Source organism: Meles meles, chromosome 4, assembly GCF_922984935.1.
Source record: "Meles meles chromosome 4, mMelMel3.1 paternal haplotype, whole genome shotgun sequence".
NCBI lineage: Eukaryota > Metazoa > Chordata > Mammalia > Carnivora > Mustelidae > Meles > Meles meles.
Window position 1 is genome coordinate 14,642,906 of NC_060069.1, and position 19,719 is coordinate 14,662,624.

Sequence of the window (19,719 nt, forward strand, 5' to 3'; positions counted from 1 at the left end):
AAATAAATAAGTTTGTCAGAACAAAAATATTGTCATGAGGTCTTACTTTGTCTTTAAATAAACTGCTAAGAAAACTTTGACAAATGTGTAAAATTTAAACCACGATTAGCTACATATTTGGTAATTTACATTTATTTAAGAGAATAAAATTATACTAAATGAGAATTGGGCCAGAAAATTCGGGCCCCAGAACTACCAAGGAAGAAAACCTCCCCAGTCAGTTTTTTTTTTCTTTTCTTTTTCTTTCTTTTTTTTTTTTTGATTTTTTTTTCCCCCAGTCGGTTTTCATCCAACTGCCTTACCCTTCTTCTGGGGGGAGTTGGCAGTGTTGAATCATACAGTGTGTACATTCAAAAGGGGGAACGAATGAACACTGAGCTTTCTCTTCCTGTGCTCTTAGCAAAAGCAGGGAAAAAAACTTGTTCTTCCCAAGAGGCTCACCCAAGGTTCATAATTGATTTGGGGGAGGGAGGTAGGATGGGACAGGAGTTAGAAATATGCAAATGAAGAGATGATGGATATGCAAATTAAGGTGTAATAGATACGAAAATGCAGAGATGTTTGCAACAGACCCCTTTCTTCTCACTATGCCCTATTTTTGAACTGGTTAGCTTCCCTTCTTCACTAGGGTAGTGGCCCAAATGCAGCATCCTGGGTTAGAAAATCAGAAAGTAGCTTCTTTAATGACTCTAAAGAGTCCGTAGCGATTCTAAAATGCTTAATTCATGTTGTTCATATGGTAGTTTTCTTTACTAAGTAGAAGTGACTTATAATGTCTTCATTTTATATTTAGGGGAAAGGGCTTTGTTTAACATCATTTAACCGACTGTTTTTGGTTAATTGATTTTCTAATAGAAGATGAAATTTTCTATTTCTGCTTACCAAAGACTTTACTAAAAGTAGCACGTCAGGATGAAAAATGGGAGCACATGACGAGCTGTTAGGGACCAAACTAGTTTTTCTTTAAAACAAAGAGGGTGGTAATAAATGATCCCTGCTACTTGATAAAACAAGAGATTGAGCTAAATGACATTGCCTTCTTTTTGGTATGCTTTCTTTTATTTTTTATTTATTTTTATATTTTATATTATTTATTTATTTATTTACAGGTTTTTTTTTTTTTTAAAGATTTTATTTTTTTATTTGACAGACAGAGATCACAAGTAGGCAGAGAGGCAGACAGAGAGAGGAGGAAGCAGGGCTCGATCCCAGGACTCTGGGATCATGACCTGAGTTGAAGGCGGAGGGTTTAACCCACTGAGCCACCCAGGCGCCCCTTTTGGTATGCTTTCTTAAGAGCTTATAGGCTACATGTTTATTTTACTCATGTTGTTAATAATTGCTGAGCATCTACTATATGCCAGGCACTGTTCTAGAAGTTGAGACTACATTAATGAACACATAAACCAAACCCCCATTCCTTGGCGTGTACATCCCAATGGCAGAGTATAGATTGTAATACTAATTTTTTAAAAAGTAAACCAATGATGTGGAAAGATCATTTTGTCTAAAAGGTGAACTCTGTAAGACAAAGACCTAGAGAATAGTAGGACACATTTTAACATTATTTCAAATGTGCTTGTAGGGACTCAATTGTGGATAAAACATGACATACATTTTTCTATTGTCTTTGAGGTTTGCCGAAGTTTCTCCCTCATTCATTTTATTTTTGATAAATCCTGTCACCCTGTAATGAGTCAGAATCATTGTTTTTCAAAATTAAACTCATTTCCTGAACTCTTAAGAGACCACACACCTGAGAATTAGTATAGCTCAATACTGAAGCTCCCACCATTGAAAAAGTAGAATTTGTAAAATTTAGTGATTTTACTATTTACCAACATATGATAAAAAGTGTACTAAATTTGGGGTACCTGGGTGGCTCAATGGATTATGCCTCTGCCTTTGGTTCAGGTCATGGTCTCAGGGTCCTGGGGTTGACCCCTGCATTGGGCTCTCTGCTTAGCGGGGAGCCTGCTTCTCTCTCTTTCTCTCTGCCTGCCTCTCTGCCTACTTGTGATCTCTCTCTCTCTCTCTGTCAAATAAATAAATAAAATCATTAAAAAAAAAGTGTACTAAATTTGCCTAACATGTATTTATCTTAATGGAAATTTCAAAATTTATTTATCTAGACTTTTTTTTAACTTCCAGTTTACTACCTCTTTTTAACTGAGTTGTTTTTATCAGCCATTTAGATGAATGGTGAAATAAACTTTAAGAAGATATTTTGAACAGGTGTTACGTGCGTATGGTACAAAATTCACAATTTAAAAAGGGTATGTACAATGAGAAAGAAGTTTTGTTTTGTTTTCTGTTTTTATCCTGAGCCACCTAGGTGCCCTCTCTCAGTGCTTTACTGTCACTAGGCTCTTGGATACCTCTCCAGTGATATTCTAAAAGAGCTTCTCCACTAGGGATGTGCATATGAATCTTGATAAGGTACAGACTGTGATTTAGGGGATCTGGGGTGAGGCTTGAGAGTCCACGTTTCCCAGAAGTTCCCAGCTGAGGTCGATGTTGTTGGCCTAGGACTGCACTCTCAGTGGCAAGATGGCAAAGCACGTTTGTTTATATTTGTCTGTGTGTTTGCTTCTTTACTGGACTGAGAAGAGCAAGATATTCTCGTGGACAGATACAGCTTACTGCTTTCTACTACAGCTTCAGCACTAGACTTCCAGCTTTGAGCTTTGCTTTGTGACAGTGTTCCTCTTGTTTTTGTCTCTCTGGCATGATAATTCATACAGTTTTTTTAAAAACATCAAACCATAAATAAATGATGAAAGGTACGAATATGACCATCTGAAGCATGTTACTACATGATGCATAGATGGCAAGGACCATGAGAATTCCTCTGCAAATTTTTCATCTGCTTTTTTTTTTTTTTTTTTAAATAAGGTTAGAAAAGTCCCCAATCTAAGCAACCTCCAAATTTGGGTACCAGGCACACTGAGGATTTCAGCTTGCAACCGGTACCACCAATCTAATAAAGATGTCATCATACTTGGAAATGATACAATTAAGCTGCCTGAAATCAATATAAAGTGCAAAGATGGCTTAAATATTTTAAAGTCAGAGACATTCATATTCTATCTGCCTGAATAAAGTATTCTGTCGAGATGACCGTAATCAATCTCATGAGGGGTACTGATGTTGTCTTTCTTGGACCTGTATGTAAATGTTATTCAGAGAACATGGGAGCAACTCCTAAATGAAGGTTAAAAGTTCACATTTGCTTCTTGTTCTCTGTAAGAATGTGAGGATTCAAATTTGCCCATCTGCTTTGTCTGCAGAATATGTTCATAGAGTCCTCACTAGCACGACACAAGATTTGGTTTTAAAAGAGAACCAATACCAGAAGCACATTTCAGAAATAAATTTGGACCATCAGAGTCTCTATTTCTGCGTCATGGGCAGAAAGAGCCAAGGAATACAGGTTCCTTCTTGACGCCAAGTATCACCGACTTTGGTTTGAACCATTCCAAAAGTCTGCCATAATGAAGAATTTTTAGACTGGATACTGAGATGGTTGTCTTGAAGTATTTGAGGCCTCTGGGACAGATTAATTTGGATCTGCCTAATCCTTTTGATCATGCACTAATCTATGATGTAGAAATGTTGGGGTTTAGAACAAATGGTCAAGAAAGAATTCTTGAGATGTCTTCAGTGCAAAAAGATGGTTTTATTAAAGCTCTGGGGCAGGACACATGGCAGAAAGAGGGGCACTGCGGTTGTGATGGGTGACTGGTTTAGATACTTTCAAGTTGGAACAGGGTTAGGGACAGCACAAACCTCCAAAGTATTTTGGGAACAAGGTTTTCAGGACCCTGAGGGGGCTAGCTATTGTTAGGAAAATATTGTTTTATTACTGCTCAGGAAAAACTCAGTCACAAGACCCTTCAGATGTATATCAGTGGACCATAAGCTTGGAGAATGATTGCTAACATATCTTGTGGGTAACATATCTTGTTGGAAGGGGTAAGGATAAAGAAAATTTCCAAAGGAAATTCTACATGTTATAGAAGACATACAGGATTCCAGAGATCGGGATAATACAGGCAAATAAAAAAGGCAAAAAGATTGCCGTTTGCCCTTAGTAAAGCATTGGCATTGAGGCAGCTGAGCTCCCAGAGGTGAGTATGGGACAGGTGAGTCTAGATAGGGAGAGATAGGTAGGGGCTCCAGGATTAGGTTTACAGAAATCCCCCAAAATGCTGAGGTGTAAGGAAACCAGAGATAAGGGAACAAACCAGACCATCCTGCCCTAGACGCATGTGAAGGGGTGTCTTTTTTATGACAGTCACCTATGATGAACAAAGAGTAACCAGACCCGAAAAAGAACTAAGCCATTAAAGATGTTATCACCAGTTCTTACTCAAGCCAAGACATCACAAGAATGATAAGCTCTCTGGTCAGTTCTAAATAAAAGACTGTCAGTGGTGGCCCATGTTGGCAACCCTGTCGGGACCCCCTCTCTCTCAAGAGCTTTTTCTGTATCTTCCTTTAATAAAACGCTATCACTTTATTCACTCCGCTTTGTCTGCGAAATTCATTCTTTGCTGTGAGAAAAGAACCTCGCTCTCTCGCTTCAGAGGAAGGTCACTCTACCTGTTTCAAGGACTTGTCAGTGGGCTGTAGGCAGTAGGGAAATTTAATTCTTTCTTTTGTCTTTGTTTTCCACATTAGTCTACCTTGAGTCGTGAGTCTCAACCATACGTTCTGTTGAGGTGTGCTAAATGGTATGCACAGAGTCACAGAAAACAAACAGTACACCTTCCTGAAGTTTCAATGAGTTAAACATTTGGCAGGACCGTATTAAAACAAATCAAAAACATTCAAACATGAATATACAACACAGTAGAAGACACAATTTTGATAGATTTTGTGAAATATGTTCAAAAACAAAATAGAACTTAGATCAATGCCCCCAGGTCCCTCGGAATACAAATTGATGGCTTCAGCCAGTGGAGGGATATTTTAATGAAAGAGTTTTAGAAGGACTCTGATCTACACTGAAAGGCATGAGGAGATCAGAAACCTGATCTGCTGAATCGCAGCTACAGTTCTTTGCCGCTGGAGTGAGCCTGTGCAAAATATTTTGGAACCAAGAAAGTTCCTGTCATGTTTTTGAAATACTGACTTTCTGAAGGAAAGGAGGTGACATAGAGGTTGCTGATAGACACAGGCTGGGTTGGGAGATGTCATCAATGAGCTTTTCTTTAAAGCTGAACTTGACATTTTATTTATTTATTTATTGGTGAGTTGATACATGTCATACATGTCAATGATCTTTTTTTTTTTTAAGGATTTTATTTATTCATTCGACAGACAGAGATAACAAGTAGACAGAGAGGCAGGCAGAGAGAGAGAGAGGAGGAAGCAGGCTCCCCGCTGAGCAGAAAGCCCAATGTGGGGCTAGATCCCAGGACCCTGAGATCAGGACCCAAGCGGAAGGCAGAGGCTTTAACCCACTGAGCCACCCAGGCACCCCATGTCAATGATCTTTTAATAAATGATCTTTGTAGAGAGAGAGAAAAAAAAACTATTGGTTTGGGCTGATCACAGAGCAGAAGAGGCAAAATTTTTTTAGAATCCATTTTTCTAGGATTAGCTTTAACCTATTTTCTAGAATGACTTTTCTAGAATTAACCCATTCCTGCTGGAAGTAGAGAACAAATCACTTCCTTACAGAAAGAATGCAGGATAGAGTAAACAGAGAATGGATTTTAATCCCTAGCTTCATACCTTGGGCTGGAAACTAAAGTTCTCCAGTCCTCAGCGTTCTCCGGAAAATAGATACACGTATAAAGATGAAAAGAGTAGTGGTTTGACTTTGCCTTCTTTTCCTTTTTTCTTCTTTACCTTTCCATTCTTCCACCATTCCCACAGAGCCTGGGAAGTTGACAAGAATAGTACATCTCCATTTGAGTGGCAAATGGTGCAATATTTTGGGAAGTCTGACCAAAGGACCAGGGTCTCTCCTAACCCTGAGACTGCCTCTGATGATCTACACAAGCTTTTTGCTAAGGAAGCATAGAGAAAAGAATCAACTGCCTAACGTGTAAACACATTTAGATCCTACTGTTTACTGGCACTTCAAAACTGAATTTGCACAAAAAGATGACCTAGAAACAAGCAGGGAAAAGCTGTGTGGCATTCAGATGCATATCACATATGTGTAATTGATTCCTTAAAAGGTTAAATACTCTTAGCATATGTATGGATAGTGATATACCCATGAAGGGTTCATAATCATTATGGCAATGGCTTTGTTTTACATAATTCTAAAGTAAATGTCATGTTGCTTTGGAGATTCCAGGACTGGTATTCAGAAAAGCATATGTTTCCAAGTAGATAGCTGGGTAAGGGGAGCTACTCTTTCCCGCACAGAAGGACTATTCATGTAGCTCGCACACTACGCTTTATGAGGCACTGACTGCCACTAAATTCTCTTTGGAATTGAAATGCAATTACATCTCGAGGACAAGTGCTAAGTATAAACAGAAAGGCCAAATACATGACTTTTTTTTTTTTTTGCTTTGTTTTTGCAGTATATTTGCAGGAAGAATTAAATACCCTAAACACACTATAATCCTTAATTAAAACACACAGTTCAGGCAATCTGGTGACTCCTTTAGCTTTTTTCAAAAGCTTATTGTAGCTCGGGAAGAGCTGGTCTCTTCTTATGTAAACAATTATAAGGATGCTAAAGAAATTAATAAAAGAACCAACTCACTAAGAAATATATAGAGGGAAATACTAAAATATATGTCATAAAATCAGGGAAAAAATAGGCATATGTTGTGTGAGGATACATATATAAGTGGTAAAAGCTATATGAATGGGAATGGTTATCACAAAAATTCAAGTTTTGTGTTTCTTCTTTGGGGAAGGAGGGAAATAAAATCAGCATACTGGATGTATGATCTATGGCGGATGTTTATTGATGGATGTTAAATATTGTATAATTTTTTAGGTAAGTTATAGTTCTTAATTTGTAAGAATAGAAAAGGCAAAATAACATAATGGAGAAAAGCACAAATTATGTTGATAAAAAAAGTAAAAGTTATTGAGCTCAGGTTGATTGAAGTATCTCCATATTATACTTTTTTTTTTTTTTTTTTTTGAAGGTAGGGGTTAGCAGGAGAGGGAAAGAGAAAATCCCAAGCAGGCTCCATGCCTAGCGCAAAGCCCCAGGCCTATTCCATCCAGGCATCTGCTTCTGACCTTCCAGGACTTTTGCTAAATCAGCTTCACCTATTTCTTACTCCAAGCTCACCATTTTCAAACTTTAGAACCCTGAATCTCTCAACTCTGGTAGTACATACTATGTGTGTATCATGGATTTGCTCCTTGGCATAAGCTGTGTTTTAGTGTTATTGATATTCATGCATTTCTTTAATTAGATTGTAGTAATATAAAGCTAGAGACTATACCTTCTTCATCTTTTTTTTTTTTTAAGATTTTATTTATGGGGCACCTGGGTGGCTCAGTTTATTTGACAGAGAGAGATCACAAGTAGGCAGAGAGGCAGGCAGAGAGAGGGGGAAGCAGACTCCCCGCTGAGCAGAGAGCCCGACGCGGGACTCGATCCCAGGACCCTGAGATCATGACCAGAGCTGAAGGCAGAGGCTTAACCCACTGAGCCACCCAGGCGCCCCCCTTCTTCATCTGTTAACACCCACTCTCACCTCGCCCTAGGACCTGCCATATGGTAGAATCAAGTCACCTGGCGTATAGCAGGATGTCAATAAGCGTGTCAGCAGTCGACTGAAAAATGGTTTCTGAAAATGCATTAAAACTCCTTCCGGATGTTTGAGTACTTTGCCTGTGCGATGTATTTGCATTTTCTAAACAATCTCTCCACCAAACTTTTAGAATGGGAAAAGGAAGGGAAATTATGGTTAAAGAGGGATCCATGGTTGTGCGAAGATACTGGGTGAAGACCACAACCCAGTAGGAGGATGCCTACATCTGGACCTCGCTGGGAACTCATGCAGGTGCATTACTGATCTTCAAGGGCAGAGACTGCATCCAAAAACTTTTTGTCTCTACACCTGGAACAAAGTCCAACATGTAGTCCACAGTCAATAAATGCTTCTGCAAAGTGTGGCAGAATTAAATATTAGTCTCGGATAATTTGATTCACTCCCATGGCTTCAAAATAACAGGCCATCAGCTTCCCAATGTAGGGCTTTTGCTCTGGCTTTTCTCCACAGGGAGAAGGGTGACTGGGAGGGTAGACCAGCCAGCCCAGCTCAGGCAGGATGTAGATGGGAGCACTAGAACTGGCCTTTCTGGGCTCAGGGGCTGGTTGGAGCAAAGCTGGATGGGGTGGGTTTGGTTCAGTCAGCTGATAGACCACTGTGGAAATGTGAAACAGATGTTTTAAAAATGGATGAGGAAGCCCACGGAAAAGATTGCAGTGCTTGACCTACTGGCCATTGGAAAGTAGCTAGAATTCCTCCTTTCTCATGGCATGTAAGACAGGCTGTCTACTGCAAACTTTTTTTTTTTTTTAAATACTGTTTCTTTGAATAGGCAATATATAAAGCGCTTAGTATAACATTCAAAGGGTATAGTAGGTGTATGGTAAAACGAGGTGTGCCTACCACTTTGCCTAAAGTCACTCTCTCTAAAGATAGCTACAGTTGCCAAGTTATTCCACTTATTTTAAGGTACACACGAGTATTTCATATTTGGATACACATATACATGTTCATATGTGTTTATGTATTTCCAGACAAATAGTTCATCTAATAACATATTATATTGAATCTTGATTTTTTTCATTTAACAACTTATACTGTGGTTCTTTCCATTTTTAATTGTGTTATTTTAAAAATCCCAGCCTCTAATATTATCTGATAGTGTCCAACATTTGTTTTATGAGAGAATGAATGAATTATTTAATAATAGTCCCTAATTCATTCTGAACCTAAAGTCACCTACGAACAGGTTTTTATAAATGCCTTCTCTGACAGCCCGTCTCCATTATGCATCTTTTTGCTTATAAATATCATACTCAAATCTCAGAATTAGTATCAAAAGAAATTCACCCGGCAGGAACCTTCCCTGAATATTGCCTCTCACACTGTCCCCAGGAGTTCTCTCCAAGCACCTAATATTCTGCTATTTTTGATTGTCCTCTGATTCTTACTTGTTAACATAATAACCTCTGATCCTTGCTTGTTAACATAATAACCATAACGTCTGGCTGGCTCAGTCAGTTAAGTATCTGCCTCTGGCTCAGGTCATCATCCCAGGGTCCTGGGGTCCAGTCCTGTGTCTGGCTTCCTACTCATCAGGCTCCCTGTATCTCCTCCTTCTTCTTGCTCTTGTTCTCTCTCACTATCTCTGTCTCGCTCTCTCTCTCTTAAATAAATAAATAAACAAACAAATAAAATCTTAAAAAGGAAAAATAATAACCATATAGGTGTGACTAACACTCAACAATTTTTGTTGAATACTTATTTGTAGCAGGGACTTCGCTAAGCACCTTATGTACATTTCTCATTAATCCCAGCAACATACCTTTCTCTCCCCTTAGTGGGAAGATTCCAAACTGTGGTCCTCTGTTACTTCTAGAATCCCTATATGACCTCAGCTGCCATAACAGTAAAACCCTTTTCTCCTACCCTTTATTACCTTTCTTTCCTTCCCTTTCTCAATTCCCCACTTGCTTACTTCCTGAAGTTATCTGCCCAGTAAATGTCTTACACTTGAATCTCTGTTCAGGGTCTGCCTTTAGCAAAATCAAACCTAAGGAAACAGGAGGTTAGTGTGTGAATAACTTGTTCAAGTTTATCTATCCATCAAGTGGCAGATTCAGAGTTTGAACCTGAAGCCATGCCCAAAAGTGTCCTACCTGGACTGCCAGCTGGAAATAAGTGCCTCAAAACAGACCAATGAATACTGTATTCCTTCTGTAGTGTGTTTCAAAATGCAAGCCAAAGTCCGAGCTTACCACACACTTCCGCTGCTCCGTGTTTTGGCGTGTCTTCCCACCCTAACACATCAGGACATGCACTGTTAGCTAAATACACAAGCTCATAATTTGTTGCTGAAACTGATGGAAAAGAAAGAGTTCCTTGTGCTCATGTGGTGGCTGAGTGTCTCCTTGTCATTTTACAGATAGCAACTTCATCCTTGCGAATGCCCAGGTGGCTAAGGGGTTCCCCATAGTCTACTGTTCTGATGGCTTCTGTGAGCTCGCTGGATTCGCCCGGACCGAAGTCATGCAGAAGAGTTGCAGCTGCAAATTCTTATTCGGAGTTGAAACCAATGAGCAGCTGATGCTTCAAATAGAAAAGTCACTGGAAGAGAAAACGGAATTCAAAGGAGAAATTATGTTCTACAAGAAGAATGGTGAGTGGCTTTCTTAGACGAGTGCTCCTCGGGCAGTTGTGAAGGGTCACCTTCTTTCGACTCAGTAATGAATCCATCACTCCCATTAGGGTTCATGGCATTTCACATAAATATACAGGCTGTTACTGAAGTTCCACAAGTGACTCAGGCAATAGCCTGGTTTCAGCCATTAGCTGCATAAACTGTTTGAAAGTTTGGCATTAGAATTCTAACTGTTCAGTGTTAATATATTAACTGAGTGAATGTATGTTAAAATAAGGTATGTTACAATTTTACTAGGTCATTCTTTTTTTTTTTTTAAGATTTTATTTATTTGACGGAGAGAGATCACAAGTAGGCAGAGAGGCAGGCAGAGAGAGAGGAAGGGAAGCAGGCTCCCTGCTGAGCAGAAAGCCCGATGCGGGGCTCGATCCCAGGATCCTGGGATCATGACCTGAGCTGAAGGCAGAGGCTTTAACCCACTGAGCCACCCAGGCACCCCTTACTAGGTCATTCTTAAAGTGCATATTAGATATGATAGTTGTTAATGTATTATTAATAGATGATCTTATCCAGGATATTCTCCAAATTGTATGCCTTTAAGAACCACATCTCAACCTCAGTCATTAAGGCAGAGGCTCAAGGGTGCATAGGCAGAGAAGGAAATTAATTTAAAGGGCAACAGCATAGGCATTTTCTCTTCCAGTTCCCTGGCCACAGAGCCTTTCTCACTACTTTTTTAAATACAAAATAAGAGACACACGGTGTAACTCAGGGTGGGAGTAAATTTGCCTGGACTCAAAACTGCCACTGAGGAAATACGAAGTGTTTTCTTGTGGCTGCAGTTTTGTGACCGTTTTCTAAATAAAAGAAGATGTAGGCATGGGTTTGGAATCTGCAGTGCTGGGATTCTATGCAGAAACTGGTTTCATTATCTTATGGGCCCTGGTAATTGGGATGAATCCAAGAGACATTATATTGGGGAACCACTAAATCAAAATTAGAACAGACTGTCCTTTTCAGTCTCTAAAATTCTATCTCTTTCTCTAATAGTTTTTCTAAAATAACATTGCTGTCTGAGATTTATCTGTGCTCACGGCTACCAAGCTAGAGAACAGACTTCCCGACCTATTTTGCAGTTGGGCGGCACATGTCACAAAGTTTTGTCACATTTGCCAATGATATACAAGAGAATGACTTACATAACTCTTAGGAAAAATCCCTAAAAAATACCGTTGTTTACCCTATAATTTCTCTTCCTTTCCTATTATGTTATGGACTGAATTGTGTGTCCTCAAAATTCACATGAGAAGCTCTAACCCCATCGTGACTATATTCAGAGAGAGGGTCTTTAAAGAGGCAATTAGGGTTAAATGAGATCATAAAGGTGGGGCCCCCATCCAATATGACTAGTGTCCTTATAAAAAGAAGAGATACCAATGATATGGGGCACACAGAGGAAAGGTTATGTCAAGACACAGTGAGAAGGCAGCCGTCCACAGGCCAAGGAGAGAGGCCTCAAGAAAAAAAAACAACCCTATCAGCACCCGGACCTCCATTGTCAACCTCCAGAATTGTGAGAAAATAAATTTTTGTGGCTACACCCCGTCTGTGGTGTTCCATTAGGGCAGCCCCACCAAAGCAGTACATATGGGTCAGAATGTTCAGGTGAAGCCGCAAAGGCAGCTTCAACCATTTGTCAAGGGTGACACCATAAAGGAGTGCAGAGCAATAATATGGAAGGAGCCTGGGTCTTGTTACAGATCCATCCTCCCAACCCCAGACAAAAGCAAGAACGTTCTCATCTTGTTGGAATAATTTCATTTTGGGGTCTTTTTGTCATGACATCCAAGCTGCGTTCTAACTCAGGTTTTCTCAGCTTTGGCAATATTGACATTGTGGGTTGGTAATTATTTGTTTTGGGAGGCTTTCCTGTGTGTTGCAGATGATTACAGCACCTCAGGCCTCTGTGTTTTGCTCTCAGTACTTAGTTTTGGGGTCACTGTCAGGAAGAGGAATAGGGGCCTGAACATGGGAACTGCATCATCTTTTATAACTTGTCTTTGGAGGACAGTCTTTGACCATGTAAATTTTGGATACACGGTAGTCGTGAACTAATGGAGAGTAGCATTCTGGGAGGGACAGAATATCCAAGGCTTTCACATTAGAAACATAGTTCAGACCATTGTGTCCTTCCCAGTGTCAATATTTGCCTTTGTGGCAGATATGATAAAATAAAAGGACTTCAGCTTTGTGTAATTATATCACAGTCACTGAAGAGAGCCTGAAATAGAAGAAAATGGGAGATGCCGCAGAGAGTGCAGACTGGTTGGGAGTGATAAAACCATCCTCAGTGGAACAAAGTGAAAAGGGATATCCTTTGTCTAAATTATCTGCTGACCGCAGACCTGTCCTTCTCAAATAGGCAGCTTGTACAGGTGACTCCAAATCCATCTGACTGTCTTCCTTTTTAAGCCTCCCACAAATATCTAAAGGTGGCCACACTGAGAAAGGTTTAGGCCAAGGAGGGGAATCTAGATGGGAAGCCCAAAGGATGGAGACTTTAGAGGCCAGAAAACTAGAAAACACGGAGCACATTGTGGGAGTCAACCCCCAAAAGAATTTCCTGAGCCAGGGTTTTATAAGATGTTTGCAGCCTCTTAGACCTCTTTGGGTGGAAATCATTAAAGGCACCATTCCCCTCTAAACCAATCAATATGGATGTTTGCCTGAACTTTTGAGCCAATAAATTGATCCAGTTACAAGTGATTGAAAATTGCTGCCTCTTCTATGATAATCATGCTGTATTTTAGCTATTTTTACAGCTTTCTCCACATACAACAGTGAAACTTTGATGGCACACCTATGCCTTCCTTGTGTCCACGTGTCCAGTGAGTAGAGCTTGAGTTCAGAGCAGTGTCCAACAAACGTTAGTTTCACAGTAAGTGCTTGCTGATTGAAATTGAAATTGATCATCAGAGGGACCTACGGATACTTCAGAGGATGTCTGGATTTCTGATTATTTTTAATAATAAACATATGCCCTCAAGGGTCCTCCTTCTATCAAGGCATTTTCTTTCAATTTACTTGAGAAAAGAGGCGCTTGTTTCTATTCTTCTTAGATACATTTTAACCATTTGCCATTGAGCTTCTTTGCCCACCAGCACCTCAGTGCTTGTCTTGTTCTCCTGACCTCATGGGAAAAGGCTGCTCTTTCTCTTCCTGCCCAGGCCTATAATTCCGATATCCAGACCCAAGGCTGGGGAGGTGCAGCAGAACACTCTAAACGTTTAGAGCGTCTATTGGGACTTGACACACTGCTATCAGGATGGCAAATATGGCTATTCACTAAATTCAGAAGAAAATCAAAGGAGGAAATTCTCATTGGCAGAACCCCAGCTCCTAGTCATGTTTTCAGTCTATAAGTCTCCCTCCTTTCCCTCTCTACCCCCCCTTAAAGACAGCCCCTTCCTTCATACTTCACAGGCTGAACACCCCTATCCTCTTCAGGAAGACTTTATTGTCTACCCACTAGATTTGTCCACTCTGGAGGATCTCTTTTCCTCTTTTGACTAGGGAAAAGGGTGGGACATAGCATTCTCCAGAAGAATTCATCCCCAAATGCAGTAATTCAGCCCAAATTAAAATAAAACCGTAAAGGGATTTGGAAGAATAGGTCACATCTGATCCCTTTTCTTACCTCTGCTCCAATATTATGCTTCCTTCTTTCTGGGTTATTGTGGTTTCTTCTAGATAATTAAGAGAAAACAGACATATATAGATCTATATGTAGACACACACACAGCCCTTCTAAAATATAGTTATTAAGGAGAATATAATCTTTTAAAAAGTCAATAATGATGACAACTGTAAGAATAATAATGACTAACACTTAAGCAATATTTACTGTGTACTGAGCACTTTCTCACATATTTAACTTTTATTTATATGAGTCCATTTAATCCTGGAACAATTTTTTTAATTCAAATTTTAATTTTAATTGAAACAAACAATGCAGTATTGGTTTTATTTATTTATTTATTTATTTGAGAGAGAGAGAGAGAGAAAGAGAGAACAGGAGCAGGGAGGAGAGGCAGAAGGAGAAGCAGACTCCCCTCTCAGCCAGGAGCCTGAAATGGGGCTGGATCTCAGGACCTGGAGCTCATGATCTGAGCTGAAGGCAGACTCTTAATCATCTGAGCCACACAGGCGCCCCTGCAATATTGGTTTCTGGAGTAGAATTCAGTGATTCATCATTTACATACAACATCCAGCACTCATCACATCAAGTGCCTTCTTTATTTTTTTCTCTTTAATGATTTAATTAATGTACTTGAGAGAGAAAAAGCAAGCAGGAGGAGGAGCAGAGGGAGAGGGACAAGCAGACTCTTTGCAGAGCATGGAGCCTGCAGTGTGGCTTGATCCCATGACAGGAGATCATGATCTGAGCTGAAATTAAGAGACAGATGCTTAATCGACTGAGCTATCCAGGTGACCCGACATGTGCTTTCTTTAATACCCATCACTCATCTAGCCTATCCCGCACCCACCTCCCTCTATCAGCCCTCAGTTTATTTTCTATTTTTAAGAGTCTCTTATGGTTTGTTTCCCTCTCTCCTTTCCCCCCCCGTTCCCATGTTTGTTTGTTTGTTTCGTAAATTCTACATATGAGAGATTCATATTTGTCTTTCTCTGACTGACTTACTTCACTGAGCCCAATACACTCTAGCTCTATCCACATCATTGTGAATGGCAAGATTTCAATTTATGATGGCTGAGTAGTATGTATGTATATATATATGTGTGTGTGTGTGTATGTATGTGTATGTATGTATATATATATATATATATATATATATACCACCTTTTCTTCATCCACTCATTAGTTGATGGAATTTAGGACTTTCTCCATAGTTTGGCTATTATTTATAATGCTGCTATAAATTTCGGGGTACACGTACCCCTTCAATCTGTATTTTTATATCCTTTGGGTAAATACCTAGTGCTGCATTTACTGGACCATAGGGTAGTTCTATTTTTATTTTTGAGGAATCTCCATACTGTTTTCCAGAATGGCTGCACCGCATTCCCACCAACAGTGCAAGAGGGCTCCCCTTTCTCTGCATCCTTGCCAACACCTTTTGTTTCCTGTGTTGTTGATTTTAGCCATTCTGACTGGTGTGAAGTGGTATTTCATCATGGTTTTGATTTGCATTTTCCTGATGATAGCCGTCAGGATGTCTTCTTTGGAAAAGTATCTATTCATGTCTTCTGCCTATGCTAGAACAATATATATTTTTTAATATTTTATTTATTTATTTGACAGAGAGAGAAGTCACAAGTAGGCAGAGAGGCAGGCAGAGAGAGAGGGAGAAACAGGCTCCCCACTGAGCAGAGAGCCCGGTGCGGGGCTCGATCCCAGGACCCTGAGATCATGACCTGAGCCAAAGGCAGAGACCTAAACCACTGAGCCACCCAGGCGCCCCTATGCTAGAACAATATTAAAAAAGAGATACTCATATTGTCATATTATAGATGAGAAGGCCAGTATAGAGAAAGAATAAGGTTTTTAAAAATTAAGTAATAATTAGGAAGATAAATAGTTTCACAGATAAGCATAATAAATGTACACTTACGGTGAATATAGCAATATGTGTAGGATTGTCAAATCAGTATATATCTGAAACTAATATATAACATTATATGTCAATTATACTTCAATAAGATCATCTGTTTTTAAGAAAATAAGGTGATGGCATAATTACCATAAAAAAGTAATCACTGACTTATAGATACTGTTCAGTATTGTCTTGTCAGACTGTGTATGATTTTATTAGGAATTCCATTTATTTTGAGTGAAATACCTAGATTTGGTTCAGACATTAAAAAAACATAATATGTGTCTAAAATGGAGATAATAATATTTTACCTTTCATTTTTAGGAGTTAACATTTCTCATTCCTTGTCTTTTCTCTAGATAGTCAAGGGTCTACCTATATATCAGAAATGAGTACCAGTAAGATGCCTTTTCAAAAAGCAGTCTCCTCCACTTCTGTTGATATCAAAAGCCATTAACCAGAGCTGTTCTGGGCCAACAGATGTATGGCTACCCTAACTGAGGGTAACTATTTTATTAATTTTGTGTTCATTCTTTCATTGTTTCTTTTATAATTTGAGCAATACTAATATCTGTGGTTCTCTCCTTTTCTTATGCACAGCATACTTTATACACTGCTCTGCATTTTAGTAGAACTCTGAATATCCTACAGGACTGTGTATGTCCTGCAGAACAGTATATGCTGGAGGTCATTCATTTTTCTTTGCAGTTGCATAGTATGATATCATATGGGTCTATCGTCGTCTATTCAGTCATTCCCCTATTGATGGACATATGTGTTCCTTCTGGAATGTGGTCTGTTTTCTTTTTTGCCCCTCTCCCTTTTAAATACCTTAATTTAAAAATTTTTTTTATTTATGTATTTGAAAGTGAGAGACAGAGGTAGTGAGAGAGAGGTGAGAGAGAAGCAGGCTCCCCGCTGAACAAGGAGCCCGATGAGGTTCGTTATTCCGAGACCCTGAGACCATGACCTGAGCCAAAGACAGATGCTTAACCAACTGAGCCACCCAGGGGCCCCTAAATACTTTTGTTATTTAGAAAGTTTGTGTAATTTTCTAAAAGTTATCCTTTACATGAGTCATTTACCTTTATAGTACTTGTAGTCCCACTTTTTAAAGATTTTGTCTTCATTTCCTACAGTAAACAATGTTGTAACTACCTAGGAGCCACTCCTCCCTTCTTTCCCTGTTCTTTTTTACCAGTTACTATCCATAAGACAGAGTGCTTGTTCTGCTTCCCTTGAATTCTTCCTTTGTTCCTCCCTGACTGCTTTCATAGTTATATTTACATTGTCAGAGGAAAAAACAATTTTGTGTATTTTGTCATTCTTATCTTCCATCATTTAATCTTATTGGTATGGTTAAATATGCTTAATGATCACCATATTTTTTTTTTAAAAAATATTTTATTTATTTATTTGACAGAGAGAGAGGTCACAAGTAGGCAGAGAGGCAGGCAGAGAGAGAGGGAGAAACAGGCTCCCCACTGAGCAGAGAGCCCGATACGGGGCTCGATCCCAGAACCCTGAGATCATGACCCGAGCCGAAGGCAGAGGCCCAAACCACTGAGCCACCCAGGTGCCCCCACCATATATTGTTAACCCAAAGCTTCTCCAATCTTTTCTTGGTTTCCTGAAGCTTGTTCTCTGAGGCATCTCAGAAAGAGCTCCTGAGAACTGTTTTCCCTGAGTTCTTGCATTTTAATAACAGTGTGCCTTTGGCCTTTAGGTTTGTAGATCAATTTGGCTGTAAATTAAACTTTTGGTCCATATTTTCTTCATTTAACTAACTCAGTGATATTATTCCCTTGTGTACTGGCATAGAGCATTATTTCACTTTAAAAGTGTTGCTATTTAAGTATCTTGGTGTTTTGTCAAGGATGTTCAATGGATTTAAGTTATTTTATTTTGTTTTATTTTTATTGGTTTTTTAAAAATTTTAGCCCAATATTTTTAGTGGAGTATATTTTGGCATAGGCCATGGGTCAGCACACCTTTTTGTAAAGGGCCGGATAGTAAATACTATATGTATTGCAGACCATACAGTCTAAGTCTCAAGTACTCCTCTCTGTCATTGCAGTATGAAGCAACCCTAGAAAGTATGTAAATGAGTAGGTGGGCTGTCTCCCAATACATCTTTATTCACAAAAATAGAAAACGGGTTAGATTTAGCTTTCACACGCAGTTTATGGATATTTAATACAGAATATTCTTACGTTCTTCAGTATGTTCTTCAGTATCTGCTTAACTCTATTTTATTGCAGGAAATTTTTCTTGAATTGTGATTATCATCATTATTCTTCCTATTGCGTTGGTTTTCCTCTTTAAGAACATCCAATTTTATATATATTGGGTCTTCTTTGCCTGTTCTCTGTAACTATCACTTTGTCTTTTTTTCTCCCCTGTTTTCCACCATGTGTAGTTTATTTCCTTTCCTTATTTTTATGGTATTCATTCACATTGTATTTCTTCTTTATAAAGTCTTTAATTCTATATCTTTTATGTAACCTCCTGAGCTCAGTTTGCTCATAATATTTATATCAGTCTTGCCTAGTATATTAGTTGCTAGGGCTGCCAAAATAGAGCACCACAGACTGCATAGCTTAAACAATAGAAATGTATTTTCTCATTATCCTGGAGGCTGAAAGTCCAAAATCAAGATGTTGGTGGAGTTGCTTTCTTTTGAGGCCCTGGCTTGTGGAGGGCTTCCTTTTCCTCTCTGTGTCTTCATATTGTCTTACCTCTCTGTGTCTTTGTCCTAATTTACTCTTATAAGGAAATGAGTCATATTGATTAAGATACATCTATATGACTGCATTTTACTTAGTTAATTCTTTCAAGATCCTGTTCGTAAATACAATCTCATCGTGAGATAATGGGGATTGGAACTTCAATATATGAATTTTGAGAGAATTCAGTTTATTTTGTAACACCTATTCACTTATTTCTGAGCCTTTATAAATTAACGTTGGTGTTGTTTCAGAGTTTGTAAGTTTTTCTTAGTTACTTTTGCTTTGCTTAGAAATCATTTGGTTTTGTGTGCCCCGTGGAACATTTTAAGTGTGTTTTTACTTTATGTAGATATGTTATTCAGATAATTTTTGTCTTTAGCTTCTCTTTCATCCTTTTCTGTTGTCATGCTTGAATAAGATGTGTTTTCTTTAGTTTTTAGAAGAATTTTGGAAATAGAGGTATGCTAGGAAAACTTTCCTAAATCGATGGCTCTAAATCCCTTCTGCCATCATGAAAAGTATTTTTTTATTAATTGCTTCTTAGTATGGCTACATTTTTGCTATTTTCTGAGACAGGTTTCCTCTCCTAGCATGGCCTCTCCCACACTAGTATTTGTAACATTTCATTTCTTTGCACTGATCATGCTCTGACCAAGTAGAGTTCTGGTTCCACCAATTTCCAAGAAAGATTTTCTCAGAATGTTGAAGGTTCAGGCAGTCCCAGCACCATCCTATCCTTATGTAGCCTACTAGCTCTCATCTTAAACTGGAGACTGTAAAGTTTCTATTTTTTTTTTTTTAAGGTTTTAGTTTTAAGCAATCTCTACATCCAAGATGGGGCTCGAACTCACAACCCCCCAAGATCAATAGTCACATGTTGCACCCACTGAGCCAGCCAGGTGCCCCTCTTCTCTAGTTTTAATTGTTTTCGGATCTGCCAGTGGAGTCCTCCAGGATCAGCATTTCTTCTTTTGGAAATAGATATCTTCTGATGATTTATGAGACCCCAAGCTCCTAGGTCAGTGAGA

At 39.0% G+C, this 19,719-nt stretch overlaps 1 protein-coding gene across 1 annotated transcript in view; it reads left to right on the plus strand.

Moving 5' to 3' along the window:
• KCNH8 (potassium voltage-gated channel subfamily H member 8) overlaps positions 1-19,719 on the plus strand; it is a 386,460-nt gene that overhangs the window by 115,246 nt on the left and 251,495 nt on the right. The window contains exon 2 of the mRNA XM_046003267.1: positions 10,132-10,365. Within this exon, the coding sequence (XP_045859223.1) occupies positions 10,132-10,365 (234 nt within the window). The remainder of the gene's footprint in view (positions 1-10,131; positions 10,366-19,719) is intronic.